Genomic DNA, 21294 nt, shown 5'->3' with positions numbered 1-21294 from the left:
TCTAGAACAAATAGAAAAAAGTCTTAGAAAATCTTCCGTGGTATAAGAACCTGGAAAGCAGAAACACTGAACTACAACAGGAAGTTTAGCTGTTAGGAAAAGATGTAAGAGAGTAGTAGTAATAATTTGCGATGGACGGATCTTTTCTTTTTCCTTTCCTATCACTTCCAGTAGTGAAAACACAGGAAATGACTGTGTTTACTGAAAATGGGAACTGTTTGTAGCTTTGGCCAGAGAACTGGAGTTTGCCTGTTTGGATGGAAGTGTTGGGATGTTTGTGAAATATGTTACTTGGTCTGGCTGTTTGGATCCAGAATTGAAACGTGGATATTCTTGGCTTCTAAAAATGAATTGATTCCATTCTCTGTTTTTAACATTGACTGAGTTGTCGTGGTGTAGGCAAACTAAGTTAAGAGCTTAAATTCTTAATTTTAATTTAGGTGTACCTTTAGTATAACTTACTGTTCTCAATTTAGTCACATATGAGTGAAATATTTTTATGCAAGTGATCAGATTAGGTCTAAATAATTTTCCTGGACATAAAATCTGAGCTGCATTCTGCAGTTACAGCTGAGTGATAATTGAAAATTTCTTTATTCTCTTCTCTCTGGAAATCACAGCCATTGGCTTTCCTACGAAGGTGAGGCTTTTGGAGAATCTAATACAAATGCTCACTGTTGGGTTTTTTTTGTTTTGTTTTTTTTTTCCCCACTTCCTCTTATTTCTTCTGATTTTTTAGTTAGTAAATAAAGTTGGTCCTGTTAATAAATTTATTTATTTTTAATCCTCATCAACCCATGAATTTGAACCCTAATAATAAGATATATATTTCTTCTAGTCACAGGACTGTTTTTAGTTTCTTTTTTAGAAGAGTAAGTAGTTGTTGAGTGGATTTTGAAAGATGAAATGAAAGATTGAATATATCACTGCATATTTTATGGCCAGAAATACAAAAAAGGAAGTCTTAATGCTTGTTTTCGTCATATCCAAATGTGTTCTGATTTTCAACATTAATTCATTAGTGTCCTTGTATCTTAAGACAGTTCTGTGCTTTAGCTTTCAATCCTTTATGTTACTTCAGTGACATATTTATGGGCAATAGTTTTATTACCATATAGCTGAAGTAAGTAAATATTTCTTAACATATTTTTCAAAGCAGAACTTCTTCCATCCATGTGGCTCTTTATTTCATATGTTCTGGCCTGAGTTCTTTTTTTGTGAATTTTATTGGAATTCTGTGCAAAGAATTCTGGAAAACATTCAAAACTGTCTCGTGGAGCTTTGTACGATATGATTTTTTTATATTATTATTTTTATTTCCTTGTTATAGTAGAAATACTTGTTTTGCTCTTCCCTCCCTGTTAACTGCATGGTCTTTCTTATGGATAAGCCCATGGTTCATAATGGTTCTTCTTAGCATTAGCGACTTCTGTATTTGCATCAATAAATTTTCTTTTAACTTTTTTACTTTGTGCCTGGCGCTAGTAGTATTTGTAGTTACTTTATTCCGTTGCTGTCTGTTTCCATTCAAGATAAAAACAAAGCAAAAAACAGAACTAGTTTACCTCTAACTACTTTACAGTTCTTATGCAGTCCTTCTGAGTCTTAATTAGTATTCTTACACAGCTTTACATGATACGTCACAGAAATTGAGGTGGAAAAAAATTGTCTGTGCTTTTCATCTTGATGAGGAAATGAGTTATCACAAACAGCTGTTGGGGTATCCTTGAACAGTCCATCTTTCAAGTATTGTAGAATCATTAAGATTGGAAAAGATCTAGATGTAGTCCAACCATCACCACCATGCCCGCTAAGTCATCTGTGCCGCTTCTGTGCCACATCTGCCTTTTTCATGAACGCCTCTAGGGCTGTTGACTACCTCCTCCCTGGGCACCCTTTTCCAATACCTCACCACTCTTTTGGAACAGAAATTTTTCCTGATATCCAACCTAAACCCTCACCTCTCATCATGTTGCTTGTTATTTGGGAAAAGAGGCCTACTTACACCTTACTACCACCTCTTTTCTGGCAGTTTTTAGTGAGCAGTGAGGTCTCCTCTGGCCCTCATGTTTTCCAGACAAAACAAACCCGTTCCCTCAGCTGTTCCTAGTAAGACTTGTGTTCCAGACCCCTCACCAGCTTTGTTGAACATGCTCCAGGGCTTCAGTGATTTTCTTTTAGTGAGGAGTCTGAAACTGAACACAGTACTTAATAGTGTAATCTCACCAGTGCTGCATACAGAGGGACAGTTACCCCCCTTGTGCTGCTGACTGCACTGCTTCTGGTACTGAAGCCAGGATGCCATTGGCCTGCTTGGCCACTTGGCGCTCAGCTGGCTCATGCTCATCTCACTGTCAGCCAATGCTGTCAGATCCTTTTCTTGTGGATGTGTGACAATTTCTTCATGTTCTTCTAGCTGCCCCTTCAGAATCTGTTCTAAACACTCCCATTTTTCTTTAGACAGGACCAGAAGGCGATTCTTCTAAAACTTATGTTTATAATAAAAAGCATTTTTAAATGGAATGCTAACAGTGTCAGTAAAGTCTTCAAATAGTCTTAATGTGTCTTTCAGCTAATGGTAATGACAACAAGAAATTCAAAAGTGAAGATAAAATGGATGGGGCTCCTTCTCGTGTTCTTCATATCAGAAAACTGCCTGGGGAAGTGACGGAAACAGAAGTTATTGCTTTAGGCTTACCTTTTGGTAAGGTAACCAACATCCTGATGCTGAAAGGGAAAAATCAGGTAATTTGTTGTTGCTTTTCTTTCTCATTTCAAAATATGCTGTTAAAATACTATTGAAATAAGTCACACAACAGTAAGTCGTAATGAGGAAAGAAACAGTTGTTTCTTTCTTTAAATCAGTTTGTGCTGTCTTGTAAATTCTGTTTGGGAATGTGGATTGGTTAACAGCTAACTAAAATAGGAAGTAGGATAAATACTGTAAGTTAAATACGCGGTTCTGCATTCCTTCAGATGATGTTTTGAAGATGAAGTGGTTTAGCAAATAAAGTTGGTAATTGGAGGATGACATCTTCTAAGGATTTATGTTTGGGAAAATGTGTTCTTAGACCTCTTATGTCTTCTGCTTCTAATACAAATTTTATCTACTTGAAATTTACCTGTTTAACTTGATTTTACAGGCTTTTTTGGAACTTGCAACAGAAGAAGCAGCTATCACAATGGTTAATTACTATACAGCTGTGACGCCTCATCTTCGTAACCAACCTATCTATATCCAGTATTCCAATCATAAAGAACTGAAGACTGATAATACACTGAACCAGGTATATTTGCTATTACATGGTATTAGAAATGTAGACAGTGGGGTGTGTGACAAATATACCGCATCAGTCAAGAATACCTGTTATTTAAGTCTACTTTTGCCCACATTCAGATACTACTGTAGTTTTTCCAGTGGTTTTGGTAATGAAGATTTGCTTTCAATGTGATCCTTCAATTAGGATGAATTTACTTAGCGTAAAAGAAAAGATTGTGAAGATGTTTTAATTTGAATATTTTTCACAGATTTACATCTTAGTTTAGAAAGTGTAGAATGAGAAAATTAACTTTTTAATTCTGACACCTGAGATGTTAATCTCTTTAAATTTCCCTGGTGATAATGAGTAATGTGAATGCCTACATTTCAGTGCTTTGAATGATTACTCTGCTAGCACTGGTGGGCTCTTCTTCTGTGATCTGCTGTTCCCAAAGAACACATTAATGCTCAGTGCAGAGATAAATGTGCGTGTTAGCAGAAAGAAAAAATATTTAGATTTTGCCTCTGCAGAACCTATTTTCAAAGAAAGGTACGTATGTATACCTGTTTCTAGTACAGAAATGTTTTGTTTTTTTTCCAATAGGAAAATTAGCAAAAATAGTGATGTTGCAAAATAAGTTTTCCTAATGTGATGACCTTTTTTATTTTATTTCAAGATTGTTTTCATTCAATCATCTTTGAAAGTGTCTGTTTATGTAAATCCTAAATGTAGTTTTTTAGAACTTTCTTGAAAAAATGCTCACTGTTGTATTTGTTCTATAGATTACCCTTTTTTGAGAATGTTAAGTCATGTACATTCCTTCACTCCATCGTGTGTTTACACTAACTTCAGTGCAGTGAAGTATGATGTGTAAGCATATGTGAATAGTGCTGTCAAGGGCTGTATGTTAAAAGTAACGCCACAAGTTTCGGTTCTGTAGGTTGCACGATTCAGCATTCTCCAATCACTTAATGACATGAATGTTAATTGGTGTGCTGCTTCTGTGCTTGCAGACAGAGTAGGAAATAATTATACAACTCAGCCAAAGGTCTGAACAGCCTGAAATTTCTGTTTTTCGTACGCTGGGGGAGGAAAAAAACATCTTTATCAAAAGGCATTTTTATAGAATTACAGTAATTATTGTTAAGTGCAGAGTTAAATTTTGTTTTCTCAGCGAGAGTTCATCAAGTCTTTAATCGTTCCTTATCAAATTGATTCATTTCAGTTTGAGGAGCATTGTTGTAGGTTGTGGGATGTGAAACTGAGGTAACTCTGATACCTCTGAAATAATGCATTGACTTACTCGAATGGGCGTTACTCGTTTTGCCTGGTGTGCTCACTTTGTTTTGTATTGTTTTGTTTCATGCGGCTGTTCTAATGGAAGTAGTAACTGGAACCCCTTTTTTCACTCAGTACGTTTCTTTTTCTCAGGAAGAAAGTTATCTTTCTGATACTTCCAGTTTTGGCAGCAGCTATGTAGACACATTTTTGTGACGTCATCATAAACCTTTGAATTTCTAAAACCTGTTTCTGTTACTTAAAAAACAATAAAACCAAATAACAACAGAAGGAAACAGAAGTGCCCATTGTGGAAGAGGATTTTCTATTTCTCTTTTTAGTAAGAAGGGTGAAAAGCAGGCGCCAGGTTGTTTACCTTTCTGTGAATACTACTTTCTGATGCTGTCAATCTTCTTCATTATTTCTTTGTGTTACATCAGAGAAATTTGGCTGTATTCAGCATTTTCCCTTTGTCACAGAGCTTTCCACATAATTAAAGTGGCAATGGAATATTAGCTGTAATACAGACCGTTGAAATAACAAGATTAATAATTACTGGCTTCTGCACTTTTTTCCCCTTTAGAAGTTTGTAAGGAGTTTTGACATCCACAAAATCCTATTTTTTTATTGTTAATAGTAGAACAATAAGCTTGTTACTGGGCAGATTGATATTTGTGCTATTTGAAGGCTTAATTTATGAATTTGTTTTTATTTTCTCATAGATTGGAGTGCATTACATTTATATTCTGCCTCATTGTTTTCTGAATAATCATGTGACTTACTAATTAATTTCTAGCTATTGTCTTGAGATAGTAAAATCTTTGTTATTTTCTTTTCAAGCGGGCCCAAGCTGTTCTTCAGGCAGTGACAGCTGTGCAGGCAACAAATGCTCCTATAAGTGGGACCACTGTTAGTGAGAGTGCAGTTACTCCAGCTCAAAGTCCGGTGCTTAGAATAATTATTGACAACATGTACTATCCTGTAACCCTGGATGTTCTTCATCAGGTAAGAAAAATTTCATTTTAATTTGACCTTGTAATTAGCAGGAACATGTGTATAAAACTTTGTTTTTGACAGATATTCTCTAAATTTGGTGCTGTATTGAAGATAATCACATTCACAAAGAATAACCAGTTTCAAGCTTTACTCCAGTACGGTGATCCAGTGAATGCACAGCAAGCAAAACTAGTAAGTATAGTTTTCTTTTAAGGGTAGGTATGTTTCTGTGCTCTAGACGTTTGTACAATGTTAACAGAATGCTGACTACTATAGTTGTAATATTCCTCCTCCAGTTTTGAGAAATCTTTGAAAATTTTTTTAAAAAAAGGGGAGTTTATATAAATTGGACGAAGATCAATAGCATGTCATCAAGACCAGACATTTTGAATTAAATGATAATGATATGTGTACATCCATGACAACAAGAAAAGTAAACCAAAGGCGACGACTAGATTGTGTGTGTGTGTATACACTTATCTAATTTTTTATTCTGATTTTTAAGGGTTAAATAGAATTACTTTGTATTCTTTAACATTCATGTGCTGTCTGTTTTTTTGGAAGGTTGGTTAAAACTGATGTACTGGTTAAATGTTGCTTGGCAGCATAGAAAGAGTGTATTACCCACAAGTGACAGAATAGCTGAGAATATCATGTGAAAGTGGAAAAATTCACGTCTCTGATGAAGTTGGTGAAGAGTATCTGGTAGTAGAGGAGAGAAAAAGCAGGCTTTGGGTTTCTACTGTGCTTCTTAAAGAATTATGACACTATTGAGATAAAGACCGTCATTAAAAAGTGGAGGATTGTTATTTTCATTCTTGTCACCCTATGAAGTAATGAACATTGATTAAAAGTTGAGGCAGCCATGACAGGGAATGGCAAAAAATAAGAGATCTTTTCAAAAAGCAGAATGTAAGTGTTGAGAAAAAGTAAAGCTAGCTTAGGACAAGCAGAATTTTCAACTTGGTTTCTGATTATGTGCTTTAAAGTAGTCAGCCTCAGGAAGGTAGTCTGGAAATATTTGTAGACCTTGGAATCCACTTTAAATTAGTGATATTGTTTACTGACATGTATAATATAAAATATTAGGTGGGAGGCGTGTGCAAATGTATTACTGAAACTAGTAAAAAGAAAAAATTGTGTGGATGGAATGCAGCTGTCAAGTTTATAAATAGACTTAGAATGACATAAAAGGTCGATCATTAACCTGAAATTGCTGTGGGAACTGACTGCAAACCATTTGAATTCACCTCTGAGATACATTTTGATCCCAGTGTTCTTCAGGTATTTGTTGCGGATGTTGTAATTCAGTTTTGATCATCGTCTGGGAAGTTGGTTTTTTTTTTAATAGTTATGTTTTACTTCACATTTTTTACTTCATTTTTGAATCTTAAATATGTTGTCAGAAGATTTAATGGAAAGATGGCATCTGTGAAATAAACTTTAGCAATCTGAAAATTACCAGTATAATTTTAGAACTGTATTATTGAAGAAGTGACAAAAAAACACAGGATGAGGTATGTAAAAGTATGAAAGGAAATAAAGAACCTGCTGTCTCTGACTTCTGATAAGTTGATACCAGCTTGTGGGATGCTATTGGCCATAGTATTTGAAGCAACAACACATCTTTTTTGCTCTGGTTTTGCCTGTGACTAGGGTAGCTGTGTCACTAATGGCACTCGTGTGAATGACTAAACTTAATTGAATAGCAGAAATACCTGTGTGTGCTGTTATTGTCTGAGTTATCTCGAAGCCTATCTTAGTGACAAATTGAAACGGGAATAGGCTTATAGCGTCTTATTTTAACCAATTTCTGAGAAAATGCTTTAATGAAAGAAGGCTTGATTTTTATTTTTTCTCCTTCCTCTTTTCTCTCCCAGAGATAGAGTAAAATTAATACTGTTGTTACAATTAAGGTAATGTGATAAAACATGAAATGTTACCAGATCAAAGCTGACAAAAGGAAAGAAAGTCACATAAGGAAAAAGCCTACAGTTTAAATTCATCTGGAAATAGTGTTAGAAGCAAAGGGGATGGTGGCAACGTTTGAGTTACGTGGCATTCAAAATTAAAAGCGTGGTAAAAGAGTAAAGAAATTTTCAATTTGTTTTCCGTCAGTTGTTACTATAGAAGATAATGGGGAAATTTAATTTTCCACTGGCACTCTTCACAGGAAATCAGAATGTGGTCTTAATAGAAATTGAAGACTTTATTAAGGAAGTTAAAGAGCAATTTGAAAAACTCAAGTGATGTAAGTACCAAGGAGAGATGTTATTCATTTGAAGGTTCTGAGAAACTAGTGACACTGACAAGAATGTACAATATGAAGCTTCTAGCCCTGTGGGACTACTTCTGCTATCTGAATGAGCAAGTAGTGAAAAATTGCATTCCTGCTCCACTTGTTGTGTGAGAAACTCATTTCCTGTAAAAGTAGACTATGGCTACACTGATTCATGTTTCATCACCACCTTCAGATTGGATCATTATAGTTCATTATATCTGTAACTAAAGGTGAAGACAGACTTGGGGTTACTTTCAGTGCAGCGGTCTAGCCATGGTTTGGAGAAAGTACTGAGAATGTGCAGCACTAAAGCATGCTGAACTATTGTACTTCTGGTAAAACAAAGGGATATTCTGGAGGTGTCCGTATTCATATGGAAATTTTTTGTGCATCAGAGCCAGCACATTTTCACAGTAAATGATGGTGCCCTCAACAGAAGCAGAAAGCGTACTTAGGTTGCTATGAAAGTAATGCCTTCTATGTATTTCCATGGAAACAACAACAAATACAAAGAGCACAGTAACAGTATTTGGTAGAGCAAATCCTCAGCTACAAAGCAGTGCTTTTCAACAGTCACCACCATTAGCTGTGTGTTTTTGCCAGCAGTGAACAAGAGCCTGTGTGTTGCACTCAAACAAATCTGTGCCAGCAGATGTGACCCACTGTTTCATAGCTGTTGTGATGGCATTGTTGCTAGGAACATGTTGCCTGTGAAGTCCAACTTTCATCGGTCCCAATAAGAAGGAATTCAGAAGGTGCCAAATCTGAACTGTATGGTGGGTGTGGTAAGACAGGACAGCCAAATTGGCAGTGGGCTACGTGGTCTTCAGACTGGTATGGGGCCTGAATCTGTGCACTTACAAGAGTGCAGTTATCTTCTTCTTTAGCTGGCTCTAAAAGTTTGAGCCTTTAGCTTAGTCAGTGTCGTGTTGGTTACAGTTGGTGGTTTGTCCAGGCTCCAGGAAATCCAGAAAGATAACCCTTTTCCTGTCTCAGAACACAGCACGCACCAGTTTACCTGCAGAGGGCTGCATCTTGATCTTTTTCTTCAATGAGGAATTCACATGTCAGTGCTCCATGGACTGCTGTTTTCACTCCAGCTCATAGTGGTGACACTGTGTCTCATCTCTGGTAACACTGTGATCCAGGAAACTATCACCTGCAGCTCTGTATTGGTTCTGTAGATCCTGTCAGGCTTGCGTACCGTGTTGTTTCTGTTCTTGTGTGGGCATTTGTGGGATTCACCTGATGAAAACTGTGATATTCCAGTTTTGCTGCTTTAGTTTCCAATGCAATTAAGCCAGTGTTCAGCTCCATACACAGTTCCCTGATCATATTCTGCCAGTTTGCCTGGATGAGCTGATTGAGACCCTCTCATTTGGTGATGTGATGGGGGTACGTGGCTGTTTGGAAATGTGACTTGTTTTTCACTTCACTGTTGTGTCTGTTGAAGTGCACCATTCACTGCCTCTCTATGCTAACACTCACTAACTGGTCTCCATAAATATTCAGCAAACAGTGTTGGTACGTTGGTGTGATTATTTTTTTTTCTGCATGGAGGAATTCAGCAGCACTCCTTTGCTTCTTGTGCTCTTCCATGTTAGACTGCCCTTCTGTTGTCATGTCACACAGCAACTACACGTAATGAAATATTGGTGGGGAAGTTCAACTGCTACTGCCATACCACTGACATCCATCTCCAGTGTGGACCAGCATAATCAAATAGGAGGCATTACTTTTGGAGCATCTATTTACAAACATTGGAATGCCACTAATGTCTTCTGTTGGTTTGATACTGGGAGTAAAGCTATGCATGAAAGTCATTTTGACTCAGCATGAGTTACAAATGGCACATATTCACTGAGTTTCTGTTGCGCTTGGTCATTTGAACCTAAGATGTCATGTAGGTGTTCTAGAGTACTGAGAATTTGCTTCTCTACAGAATTTCTTTTACTCCACACTGGAGATGCCCTCTTCCAGTTTCTTTGAGTGACTATTGTGCTGGAATGATAGGCAGTGCTTGGATCAACCATAGTGTGCTGGATTTTATCAGTTATGTCAGAAAGCCCAGCAAGTACAGTAATAGTGTTTGCTGCTTCCTGGACGCTGCAGCTTTGTAGAGAAGAATATGATGCGTAACTGATCTTTTAATGAAGGAACTGCGTGCAAAAAAACCTTGGTTTTGGATAATGGTCTGTGATTTACATACGTTGTTTAGCCACAGAAACTTCTTGTATCCAAGGCATTTGTCTCAAAAGAAACAAACCTCATTCAAATGTATACAAAAGGATCCAAAAGATACAATAAGGATACATCTCTTGAGAGTTTTACAATATAACCTCTAAGCAACCTTAGCTGGAGTATGTTTTGTGAGGATCAGTTTTTTTAAAGTTTTTATTTATTTACTTTGTATTCTTTTATTTTCCTGGTACTTGGCAGTTTTAATAGTACTAACTTATGTGTTCTTAATATTAGCTGTGATAATATAGCTTGTAGGAAAGGACAGACTTGCTAACCCAGACATAGCGAGGTGTCTGTGGGTCACTCAGTTCCTGGATTCATTGCTGTATGAAAACAGCTTTCCATGGCCAGAAGGCCTAATAGTTCCATGCAGCACTTAATTCAAAATGGTACATCTTTTCAGAACTTAAATGTGTTGGAATGTGCATTGCTGGTAAAGCTAAGCTAGCTTTCTTTGGTCCAGAGGTGATGCATTTCTGTCCAGTATTACTCAAGAGAAATGAAAGATCTCGCTTTTGCATTTGAAAGTCCAGTGTTTCTACTGAATGATCTGTGTTTCTTGGAAACATTAAATAACTTGCTTTAAAAAGTTCTATTTCTTCTGTGTAGCATTAAGAGCTATACATACTATATGAAAGCATGCTCAAAATGCTAATGGAATTAAATTAGTCTGATATAGAATGAGAATAGTCAAAAGTCAAATAATTAGGTCTTAATGGAAAGCGTTTCCACATAGATGTGGTACCATGGTAAGAGTCCATGTGAATTCTGTTGTTAGTAGGCATCCCCTAAGAAGTAAGAATTGGGAAAATAGGATTTTCTTTTATTAAGGTGTAGCATTAGACTAGCAGGTAATGGGTCTTGTGTGTGTGTGTGTGTGTGTGTGTTTTGTTATTTTTTTCTTTCAATTTCGGCACAGATTACTTCTAAGGGGAGAGTAAAAGCAGGCAGGAACAAATTTGGTGGTTTAGCTTGGAGCCATCTACTATATGATGTGTAAGCCTTGGGGTTTTTGGTTTTTTTGTTGTTCTTTTGTTTTTTTGTTTTTTGTTTTTTTTTGTTTGTTTTTTGAGATCTTCTTAAGTCAGCTTTTTGTAGACTATTTCTGGTCTGATTTTTATTTATTTATTTTACTTTTTGAGAGATGTTTGGCATTTTGCCTGCATTAAAGCTATACTGTGGAATACAGATTAATTATATTCAGCAGAAATTTGATTGCACCAACTTCTTTGCAACTTGCTGCATGAACCGTCTCTTGGTAAGAGAAATAAATGTCAAGTAAACATCGAGCATCCGGGAGTCATGTTAAGAGAGGTTAATACATTGTAATCTTAATTAGTTTTAAGCTAGACAGTAAGAGGGATAAATAATTACATACTGATCCAGTGCAACCAACCTATATTGTGTATTATTTATTTTAAATTAATTGTTTCCTTTTTGCAGGCCCTAGATGGTCAGAATATTTATAATGCTTGCTGTACTCTACGGATTGATTTTTCCAAATTGGTGAATCTAAATGTCAAGTACAACAATGATAAAAGCAGGGACTACACTCGTCCTGATCTTCCATCTGGTGATGGACAGCCAGCGCTGGACCCAGCTATTGCTGCAGCATTTGCAAAGGAGACTTCTCTTTTAGGTATGACTCTGACTTTATTGTTATGTGTTTCAGAGTCACTTGATGAAAATACTTATTAGTCTTAAATTGCAATAGTGTCCTGAGGCCTATTCAGTTTATGTTGCAGTGTGAATTCTAGTAATATAGTTGCATTATCCTTAGGAGCCCTGGAGAAGTGAATGAAAGAATGCATGACAAATGAGAAATGCACAAACTATAAATAAGCTCTCGCTCTGAATGCATGTCTTCGATTGTACCGTTGTCCCAAATCACAGAAAAATAAAAGGGATGTGACACAAGTAACTTAAACAGCATTTCTTGAAAGTGTCCTGAGCATCAGTGAATGCTTTCATAATCTTTATCTTGATTATTAATGGAGTTTTTATATTTGAAGAAAGAGAGAGGGAGGTAACTTTTCTGCTTTTGCTAATGACCAGTTGCATGAGCTTTGTGTATCTTAACTTTGCTTCATCTGGCAAATAGAAATACTCTGATCTTTGCATTAGTTTCCTCTTTCATTTTGACTGCCTCCTGCTTGCCTTATTTTCTTATCACAGACTTCAGGCTCTACTGCTGAACAACTTCAGAAAATGGGTTCTGTTGGTATTATTGCTGCCTTAGCCAATCAAGTAGTTGTCATATTTGGAATTATACTTGTTTGAATATGGAAGTACAAGGCTCTCGCTCTATGCAAAAAAGGAGAGAAAAAAAAAAGGCACAAAATACATTATATGAATATGAAAGGAGGAAACAAAAGGAACTTGAAAGCCTGATTGGGTGGTTATGCAGTTTATGGCTGTATTTGTATTCAGATACAGAGAAAGGTTAGAACAGCTTTAAGTTCAGAGAGCTGTAAGATGAAGGTTGGGAATCTATGAATTGAAGTATGGCAGAATGATAGCAGTGACCTTCCTCCTGTTGCTTATTTATCTTCATATTTTATATTTTTATTTGCTTTAGAATTGTCTTCTCTAATGTCAATAGTGATAAAGGTAGCTTCAGAGTGTGCTTAGGTAGATTATCTGCCATTCGCTGTTCATGGATGGCTCCCAAAAGGTGTGCTTCACCATGAAATAGTGGAGCTTCATTTTGAGCTTGATGTGATGCTCTTCAAGTTCTGTTACGTTTGCAGCGATGCTATGTTGCACCTCTGGCATTCCTGTTAAAACTCCTGCTTTAGCTATTTTAGTATATGAGATCTCTAACAGAAAATGTGGTAAGACTTCAGTTTTGATCTTGTCTTCTGTTACATTGTGCTGTTATATAGTGGGTTGTTTTGCAGCTTTGGTACTTTTTTTCTAAAGTGTATGAAGTAATTCATATGTCAGAAGTGAGGCTTAGGTTGATTAGTTTATGAGTAGAGGTTTAGTGACAGGGTGAGACTCTTAGTCTTTCTATATCATATGTGTGTATATATATATATATATATATATATATATATATATATAATAATGTTATATTTCAGTTTCCTTCTGCTTGAAATTAACCCTCTTCATTAGTGACTGTTACTTTATGATGTGGTGTAGTAAAACCTAAAATGTGAAACTTATAGGCCCTCCTAAACGCTTTCAGGCTAAGTATAAGAAGGCAGAGAGCAAAGTAATGAGTGCCAGGAGGTAGTGCTTACTTGACATAAAGTCACAAAGAAGTTTGTAGCCCGACCAGGAATAAATCCAATTCAGTCATAGTCTTACATACCTACATTAAGATGATTATTTCTAATGTGTATTGCTTCCACACACAATTTCACATTTTATTTATAGCATCACTTTAATTTGCCCATTAATAAATTATCATTAATAACTTGTACTTAAGAAGTCACACAAAAAATATGCTGGGAGTAAGCAATGCATGACATGCTGTGTTGAGGGTAAAGGCTCCATGGCTGGGAAGAAGGATCTGTAATGTTTGTGTGTTTTCATTAATATCCGGAAGAAGTAAAGTCCTGTTATCTATGATTGTTAAGCTTTCCAATACAGGACATCTTCTTGATAAAGTAGCAACAGTTTCTGAATAGCTGCAGGTAAGTCATTAAACAGTCAACAATGAGTTGAGTGATGATCAATAGCCATGATATAAATTTTATTCATGAAACAAGATTTTGACTTCTGTTGAGTGGCAAATGTTAAAGACCTACAAAATAAACCCATAAAAAATGCAATTCCTGTTATATGTCCTGACCCTTCCAGGAAATGAGGGCTGTGTGCTATATAAGCAAGTAGAAAATTGTTGCATGTGTAGATTATCCTGTCTCACATGCGTTGTTACTTGTTCATATCCTACATCCTCAGCTATGATAAAACTGAGTTGTCAGAAATCTTAGAGACTGTAAATTGGACATATTCTCAGTGAGTCCTGCTATTTTTAGAATAAAGGGGAAAATTTCTAATGAACCAGGTGGATTGCTTTCAAGTGAGTATCATGGCCATCATATCAGAATTAGGCTTTTTTTTTCCCCCTTTTTATGTGTGAAGCAGAGAAAAGTTATGGGAGATTTTTCAGGATAAAAAGCCTTTTGTGTAAACAGCAGCTATATGGTAATGAACCGCTAAATAAAAACTAAATGCTAATAAAATGCTAAACAAAATTTACTTGGGATTGCAAGATATATCTTAGTTTAACTTCAATTTAGCTGTTCATTACTACAGCTAGAAATATACTGTTATTATGACTCCCACAGTATTATTTCTTGCTGTCTTTCCTAGGCTTTTTTATTATAACTTTTCACTAATTTCTCCTTTTTAAAAAAATCTTATTAAATGAATCTGTTTCAGAGGATAACAATTGAAAACATTTCTGGATGAACGCTGTTAAATTAATCTTTTCTTTTTACTCCATCAGTAGGACCAAGTGAGTCCTATAGAAAGTTTAATGCTATGAAGAGTTTTGGCTTTTAAAGCATCTTTTGTGTCATTACATTCAATTATGGAAAGAGCCTTAATAACTTTGTTAGGCATCTTCAAATTCCCTTCTTGATGTATTGGAATAGCTTAGAGTTTCTAAAACTATGGAGAGGTGCTTTAGGCACATTAAAAGACTTGAAGCACACTAATATTTTGACACTTCTCATACCTAAATGGTCACTGCTAAGTAGGTTTTTCTTGAGAGTAAAGCCATATTCTTCAGTTTTACCCCAAGAACAAAACCAATACTTGTGTTAGGCATATAGGACTGTATTTACACAGTTCCTATATCACGTGATTGGTTTTAAGAAACAGTAATCACTATGCGTTTGTATGCCAGCAGTGGTCTAATTTGGTATCCTTTCTCTGACAGATGCTGTTACTTCTATGTTCTTGCATAGCAGGCATAGGACAGCCTTAATAATGGATGATCACATGTTAGCATGCCTGAGAGAAGTACTTTCCTAGTCCCGAAGTTGCTAGTTCTTGGCTTATGTGCTGAAGCACATTACACATTGCTTTATTTAATATAATTGGCTGCTGTTTCCACTGTTTCCATAGTCTATCAAATACTGTGTGAAGTGCTGATATAAGCATAGCTTTTGCCTCAATGGAAGAAAGACAAGATTTTTCTTTCTGTTCTGTATTCCAGACAGTTCCACAAATGTCACAAGTAATGTGATAAAAAGATTGTATTTATTGCCTTTATTTAAGTAAATTTTCCCTTTATCTCATCCAGGGAGATTACTAGAATTTTTTAAATATTACTTAGTACTTTATGTATCTCTGATTTGGCCTGTGAATACTAACACTATGCTATTGATTCATCAGAAGGCATTCTGTATGTTGAATTTCCTTTTCTAGAATGTGTGTTTTTATTTTCGTGTGGGTTTTGGCAGGAAATGACAAAATATTTTTCAGCATGTTTGTGAATCGTGACTGATCAGTAATACTCCTTAAGTGCTTCAGAAAAATAGGGACTTATGTCCTGTTCCCTTTGAGGAAACATTTATCCAGCCTGGGAAAATCTCCTTATTTTTTATTGTTTGATTTTTATCAACTTGTTTAGCAAAAGGTAACTAAAAAGTGGAAATATAGATGTATTTTATAGATAGTTAATAATTCTATAATAATCTCTTTCCATCCACAATGGTAAAGACCTTCCTCTCCCTCCATGTTTTCCCTTCTGATACTAAATCTGGGGTATTTTTCAATATGCAGATGACTATATTTACTGTTTCCTGCTTAATATTCGGTCATTGACTGAAACTGAAGAACTTTGCTTTTTCCTGTTGTCTTCTTCTGAAATAAATCAGGGAAAAAAAAGCGTTAGATAGTGTAAAAAAATTATATTTAATCTGTCTACCTGGTGTATTGGAAGACTGGTCAAAAGCTTTGCTAGCTTAACATCATCATACAAACATCTGAAATTTTGCCAAAATGTAGAGAAAGTTAAACACTTAAGTTCTGTTTCTGTTCTTTTTACATGTTTTGCTACATAAATGTCCTTTTACTGGACTCTGTAAAATGTGCAAATAAAAATTTGATTAAAATATGATAAGGATATTCCTGTATGAGCTGTCTGCAATGCATATATGTTGCAGAGATCTTTCACAGCTCCTGGAAGTAGCACAGTTGTCAGGTGCAGCAGTGACATCACCACATGCAACAACCAGATTTCTGTAGGATATGAGTTACCTTGGAAGAGTGGTCAAGTGTTTTTCTAGGGAATCAGATTATATAAAACCATAGAATAACATTTTTGATGCAGCCGTGTGCCTCCTCACCTCATTTATGGTGTGAGAGATGCATAGGCCTTTTCACTTGACCAGCTCTGCAGTATATAGTATGAAGCATGAAGTTGAAGTGAGCAGTACCTTTCAAAGGTCAGTACAGATACAGTGGGGAGCGGTTCTGGTGCACAAGAATACTTATTTGAAAAGAGGAGAGAGTAATTTTTACACCTCGTCTCTTTGAAGCCTTGATTTGAATAATATTTAATATTTCTATCCCTCATGTTCACTTAATTCATTTTACAACCCTCTGGACATCTACAGCAGTTAGAATGGTCAACTTTGTAGACTCATATTCAACACTTGTACTGATGTAGGTGCTGTTCTTAAGCGACTTGTGTGTGTTTCGTAAAATATGCTTTATTTTAAAATTAGGGCTTCCTGTTGCAGCTGTTCCAGGAGCTCTGAGTCCTCTGGCTATTCCAAATGCTGCTGCTGCAGCTGCAGCTGCTGCTGCTGGCCGTGTGGGAATGCCTGGAGTCTCAGCTGGTGGCAATACAGTTCTCTTGGTTAGCAATTTAAATGAAGAGGTCAGTGAAATAATTTGACTCTTTTCTTTTTTTCCTTTTTACCCATATGTCATTGGTCATCATTTTATTTCTTTGTTTTTTGGCCTCTTATATTTGGATTTTAAGCTCATAGTATGTTTGCTGTTACATTTTATTACCTTACTACTCCCCCAAAGTTAATTTTGAAGTTATCCTTGTTAAATACTTTTGTTTTCCAAGGTAGCTAATGACTTAAAATGTACTTTCATAGTTGGCTACCTGTATTTTCTTAAGTATGGTAACTATTGCATGTTTGACATTTGAATTGAAATTTTGTTTTGTTTTATTTTGCAATTATGATCATTTAAACTTAGAATTCCTGTTTTGTTTCTTCTAATTGTTTGCTGCTTCATTCCATGCTTGTATCTCACATTGTAAGGTCTTAATTTACGTGAACTACTCTAACACGTTTTTCTTTAAAGGTTCTCCCAAAGATCTTGACGAAGCACTCTTCCAGTCTCTCTTAGTAATTTTTTTCATTGCAGTTTCTCATTTGTCTAAAAGTAATAAGGAAAATTGACAAAGCACTTTCACCTTAACTGTATCTTTCTCGCTAACTTTGAAATCTAAAGGAGTTTGTTTAGTTATGCATCTTTACCGTCCTTTACTTTTATTTTTGATGGCTGTGAAAGCTGGTATGAAATGTGGGAAGTTTGTTTCAGTCTAGCTGTTCCATTTTTAACTGGCCTCTGTCACTATAAATCATTAAGCTTATTTTATCATCTGGTACTATTTTGTCATCCACAGTCTTGCATGCTAAAATGTTTTAGGTCAGAGTGCCATTTGGAAAGATTTTGTGCCTGCATTTCATAACCAGCCATGCTTACGCAGTTGAAGTTTAAATTTCAAAATTTCTATTGCATGCTTTTTTATTTATTTTCGTGTTGAGATGAAATGCTGTAGTTTACTCTCGATATGAATGTACTTTACCCATATTTGTCTTGGGTGACTACATTTTACTCAGTTTTTCTTGTACAGTACATAAACCAACCATTTTCTGACCAAATTCCTGCATTTCCTATGTACTGACCTATATTTTATTTTTTTTGTTCCCCACTTATTTTTTTTTTCTTCTGCATTGCTGTTTCCCCCTCCCCATTTCATCTTTTTCCCTTTGTGTTCAACTTCCCTTTCCTTGTCTTGACCCAAATTCCCGTGCCCCTTCCCGTTTTACCCTTTTCTCCTCGTCTTTGTCTGTGTCCCCTGTCTTCATTCCCTATGTTCATGCTTCTGTGCTTGAACAAAATGTTCCTCGGACCAACTTGCCCCAATTAACCGCCTTGAAACCATGATCCATGACCACCTCACCATTCTGCGGGAACCACCCTTCGTTATGGATGATCTGTTCATCTCCGCTCTTCCTCGACTCTTCTCTCTTCTTGTCTTACGCTGCTTGCTCTTCTCTCCTTCTAAAGATGGTTACGCCCCAAAGTCTGTTTACCCTCTTCGGTATGTTATTGTTAGCACTATACTTTTATTATTGATTTGATTTTTGTTCTTTTTTGGTTTTTTTGTTGGTTTTGTTTTGTTTCACCTTAATTTTTATTTGTAGCTAGCACTTTGGCTTAAAATTGAGTAGTAAATCTTTTGCTGTTTTTCTTTTGCTGTTTAAAACTCTCCATAGACACAGATTTTCTTTTAATGCATGCTAATATATTTTGCATGGTCTTTAATTTAATATCATTCGCATAGCTTTGAGGGATTATCAGAAATTCTTTTCAAACTCACTATTCAAAATCTTTATCTCCTTTATTCATTTGTGAGAATGTTAAGTTGGAGCGAGTGATCTTGTTGCTGTCTGAGTGTTCCATTGGTATGTGAAAATATGTAACTTAGCTGACTGGCTTTAAAATAAACTTTTTCTTTTGGGTTACCTTTGACTTTGAAAAGGTGTTTATGGTGATGTGCAGCGTGTGAAGATTTTATACAATAAGAAAGACAGTGCTCTTATACAGATGGCTGATGGAAACCAGTCACAGCTGGGTAAGATCAGATTTCTATTTATATTCGCAAAAAATTAAGCTGTGTAAAATTAGGTGAACTAAAGATGTTTACATTTGAAAGTTCTTGTGTGCTAGTTACCAACAAGATCTGAAATCATATTTCATCCACATGTATTCCAAAAGTCTGGCGGTGTAGGATAACTCAGAAGTTGAAACTAACTTTCTAAATACTCACGTATTCTGCAGACCTAGTTTTTGCTTAGTCTTCTAGCACACCAACTATTCAATTTTTCTTGTTTGAAGGGCTGTGTACAGTGTATCACATGCTGCTGAAAAGTAATACTACATTGAGAAACCTGTTGTCTCTTTCAGCTATGAGCCATCTTAATGGACAGAAAATGTATGGGAAGATAATCCGTGTTACCCTTTCTAAACATCAGACAGTTCAACTACCTCGAGAGGGTCTCGATGATCAAGGGCTGACTAAAGATTTTGGTAATTCACCTCTGCATCGTTTCAAGAAACCTGGTTCAAAAAACTTCCAGAATATATTCCCTCCATCTGCAACGCTTCATCTATCCAATATTCCGTAAGTCTGGTCTATTAGGAAGCCTGTAGTATTTTTTGATAATCATAATACAGTGAATTAATTTGTTTTCTGATTATGCTTGTCTTTTGTCTGTAGACCATCAGTAGCAGAAGAGGATTTACGCACACTGTTTGCTAACACTGGAGGCACTGTGAAAGCATTTAAATTTTTTCAGTAAGTAATTTTTCTGTGCGTAGTTTTAACAAAAGACAGGATAATTGCATTTTTTTCAGTGTGTCTTAAGGAAAGGTGCTTAGAGTATAGCAAATATTAGGAGCAACTCTTGTAGTGTTCAAGTTCCTAATGCCATTATTTTGTTTCAGAAGAGATCACAAGATGGCACTTCTTCAGATGTCAACAGTAGAAGAAGCTATTCAGGCTTTGATTGATCTTCACAATTACAATCTTGGAGAAAATCACCATCTGAGAGTTTCTTTCTCTAAGTCAACTATTTAAAAAGGCAGATTGAAAATGAGGGTGTATTGCATTGTTTGGTGTTGTCACCTATTGACTGTTCCGGAGAGTGGGGACCAGAGTTTGTCTTCTATTTTTGGATTTTCTTTCTGTTTTCCATGCTGTTATCATTCCTTGGTTGTTTAAAAAATAAGAAAAAGTTTAAGAGCAGTGATACTAACTGCTGTTGTCCAACTGTTGTTTAGATAAACCATCACTTTGTTTAAAAGATTTCAAGTTAATACCACAGTTTTTCAACTTAGTTGACATACGTGCCTTATAAAGGAAAGCTAGTACTGCTGGAATTGCGTAACTAGTGTAAACGAATTTGGTTGTGTGGGGCACATTGTTACATGATAATTTGAATATGTTTAGGCAGGGGTGTGTAAAAAGGTTAAGCTTTTGTTTCTCCTGCTTGGAATTAATTTCTTTATCTGCTAGCTCGTCACTTAATTTTCTTTTTATTTGGTAAGATACATAGTACTGAAAGGGTAAAACATTGCTATTTGATTTTGCTACTTTTTGCTTTATGCTTTTTTTTTTTTTTTTAAAGGAAAAAAAAAAAAGGCCTTTTGTATTTTATGATTCTGGTCTAGATTCAGTTATGAATGTAGGCATTTGTTAAACTTACCAAGGTACGGAATATTAATTTCTTAAAGGACAAGAAGTGACTTCTGTGACTTTGAGCCCTATGTGGAAAGCATTGTGGAATCTTAACCTTTTTGTACACACTCTTGTGGGATGTATCATATAAATGTCAGCACTAAGTAATGTCTTGTTTGTGGCTGAATATTTTTCGTAGATGTTTTTGAAGTTGACATGACTTATGTGCATTTAAATATATATTGCCATCTTTAGTTTGTAATTAAGATATGGAATATGGTTGTGGATTTCTGAGCATGTACAGACTGGTCAAGCTAGTTCAGGAAATGGTGCATGTATTTTTCAATGATAAAGAGAGTTCGCTGCAAACAAACACTTGCAGGAAATTTTGTGGCAGTTTTTTTAAAACTGACAACCAGGTGGGACCAAAGTTTATGTGCCTTTAGTCTTAATTTACCTTGCATTGTAATATTCAGTTTTAATAAATCTCTTCAAAATATTTTATATTTAGAAATTAATCTGACTTTACTATAAACATGGCTCAGAATCTACAGATCCAGTTAATTTGAAAGCAGTTCTATGTCAGTCTGAACTGTTACCTTGATTCTGTTTAAATGACCAATACTTTTTGAAATTGATGTACTTAGTTTCAAGATTCATAGATTCTGTTATCTATGTAGAGAAAATGGTCATGTATATTTTCTATTAGTTGAGTTTTTACATCTTTAGAATTGTAAAATTCAGTATAGTTTGAAAGTGGCACAATTAAAAATTAATTTTCTAACAAA

The 21294-nt window shown here is 35.6% G+C and overlaps 1 protein-coding gene across 17 annotated transcripts in view; it reads left to right on the top strand.

Annotated features, from left to right (window-relative positions):
• Positions 1-21294, top strand: part of PTBP2 (polypyrimidine tract binding protein 2) — a 41792-nt gene extending 20498 nt beyond the window's left edge. For 3 of the 17 annotated variants that reach the window (XM_015870353.3, XM_015870344.3, XM_085511241.1), the window contains 11 exons: positions 2573-2745; positions 3144-3287; positions 5379-5543; positions 5616-5726; positions 11500-11695; positions 16746-16900; positions 18334-18367; positions 18809-18901; positions 19234-19450; positions 19547-19624; positions 19774-21294. In XM_015870353.3, coding sequence (XP_015725839.2) covers positions 2614-2745; positions 3144-3287; positions 5379-5543; positions 5616-5726; positions 11500-11695; positions 16746-16900; positions 18334-18367; positions 18809-18901; positions 19234-19450; positions 19547-19624; positions 19774-19906 — 1458 coding nt within the window. In that variant the 5' untranslated portion in view covers positions 2573-2613 and the 3' untranslated portion in view covers positions 19907-21294. The remainder of the gene's footprint in view (positions 1-2572; positions 2746-3143; positions 3288-5378; positions 5544-5615; positions 5727-11499; positions 11696-16745; positions 16901-18333; positions 18368-18808; positions 18902-19233; positions 19451-19546; positions 19625-19773) is intronic. The other 14 variants (XM_085511245.1, XM_015870350.3, XM_085511244.1 and 11 more) reach the window with 9 other exon arrangements.

The sequence above is a fragment of the Coturnix japonica genome, chromosome 11, assembly GCF_054131305.1.
Source record: "Coturnix japonica strain WE chromosome 11, WE-NBRP24, whole genome shotgun sequence".
Classification (NCBI taxonomy): Eukaryota; Metazoa; Chordata; class Aves; order Galliformes; family Phasianidae; genus Coturnix; species Coturnix japonica.
This window is presented reverse-complemented; position numbering and strand designations above follow the sequence as displayed.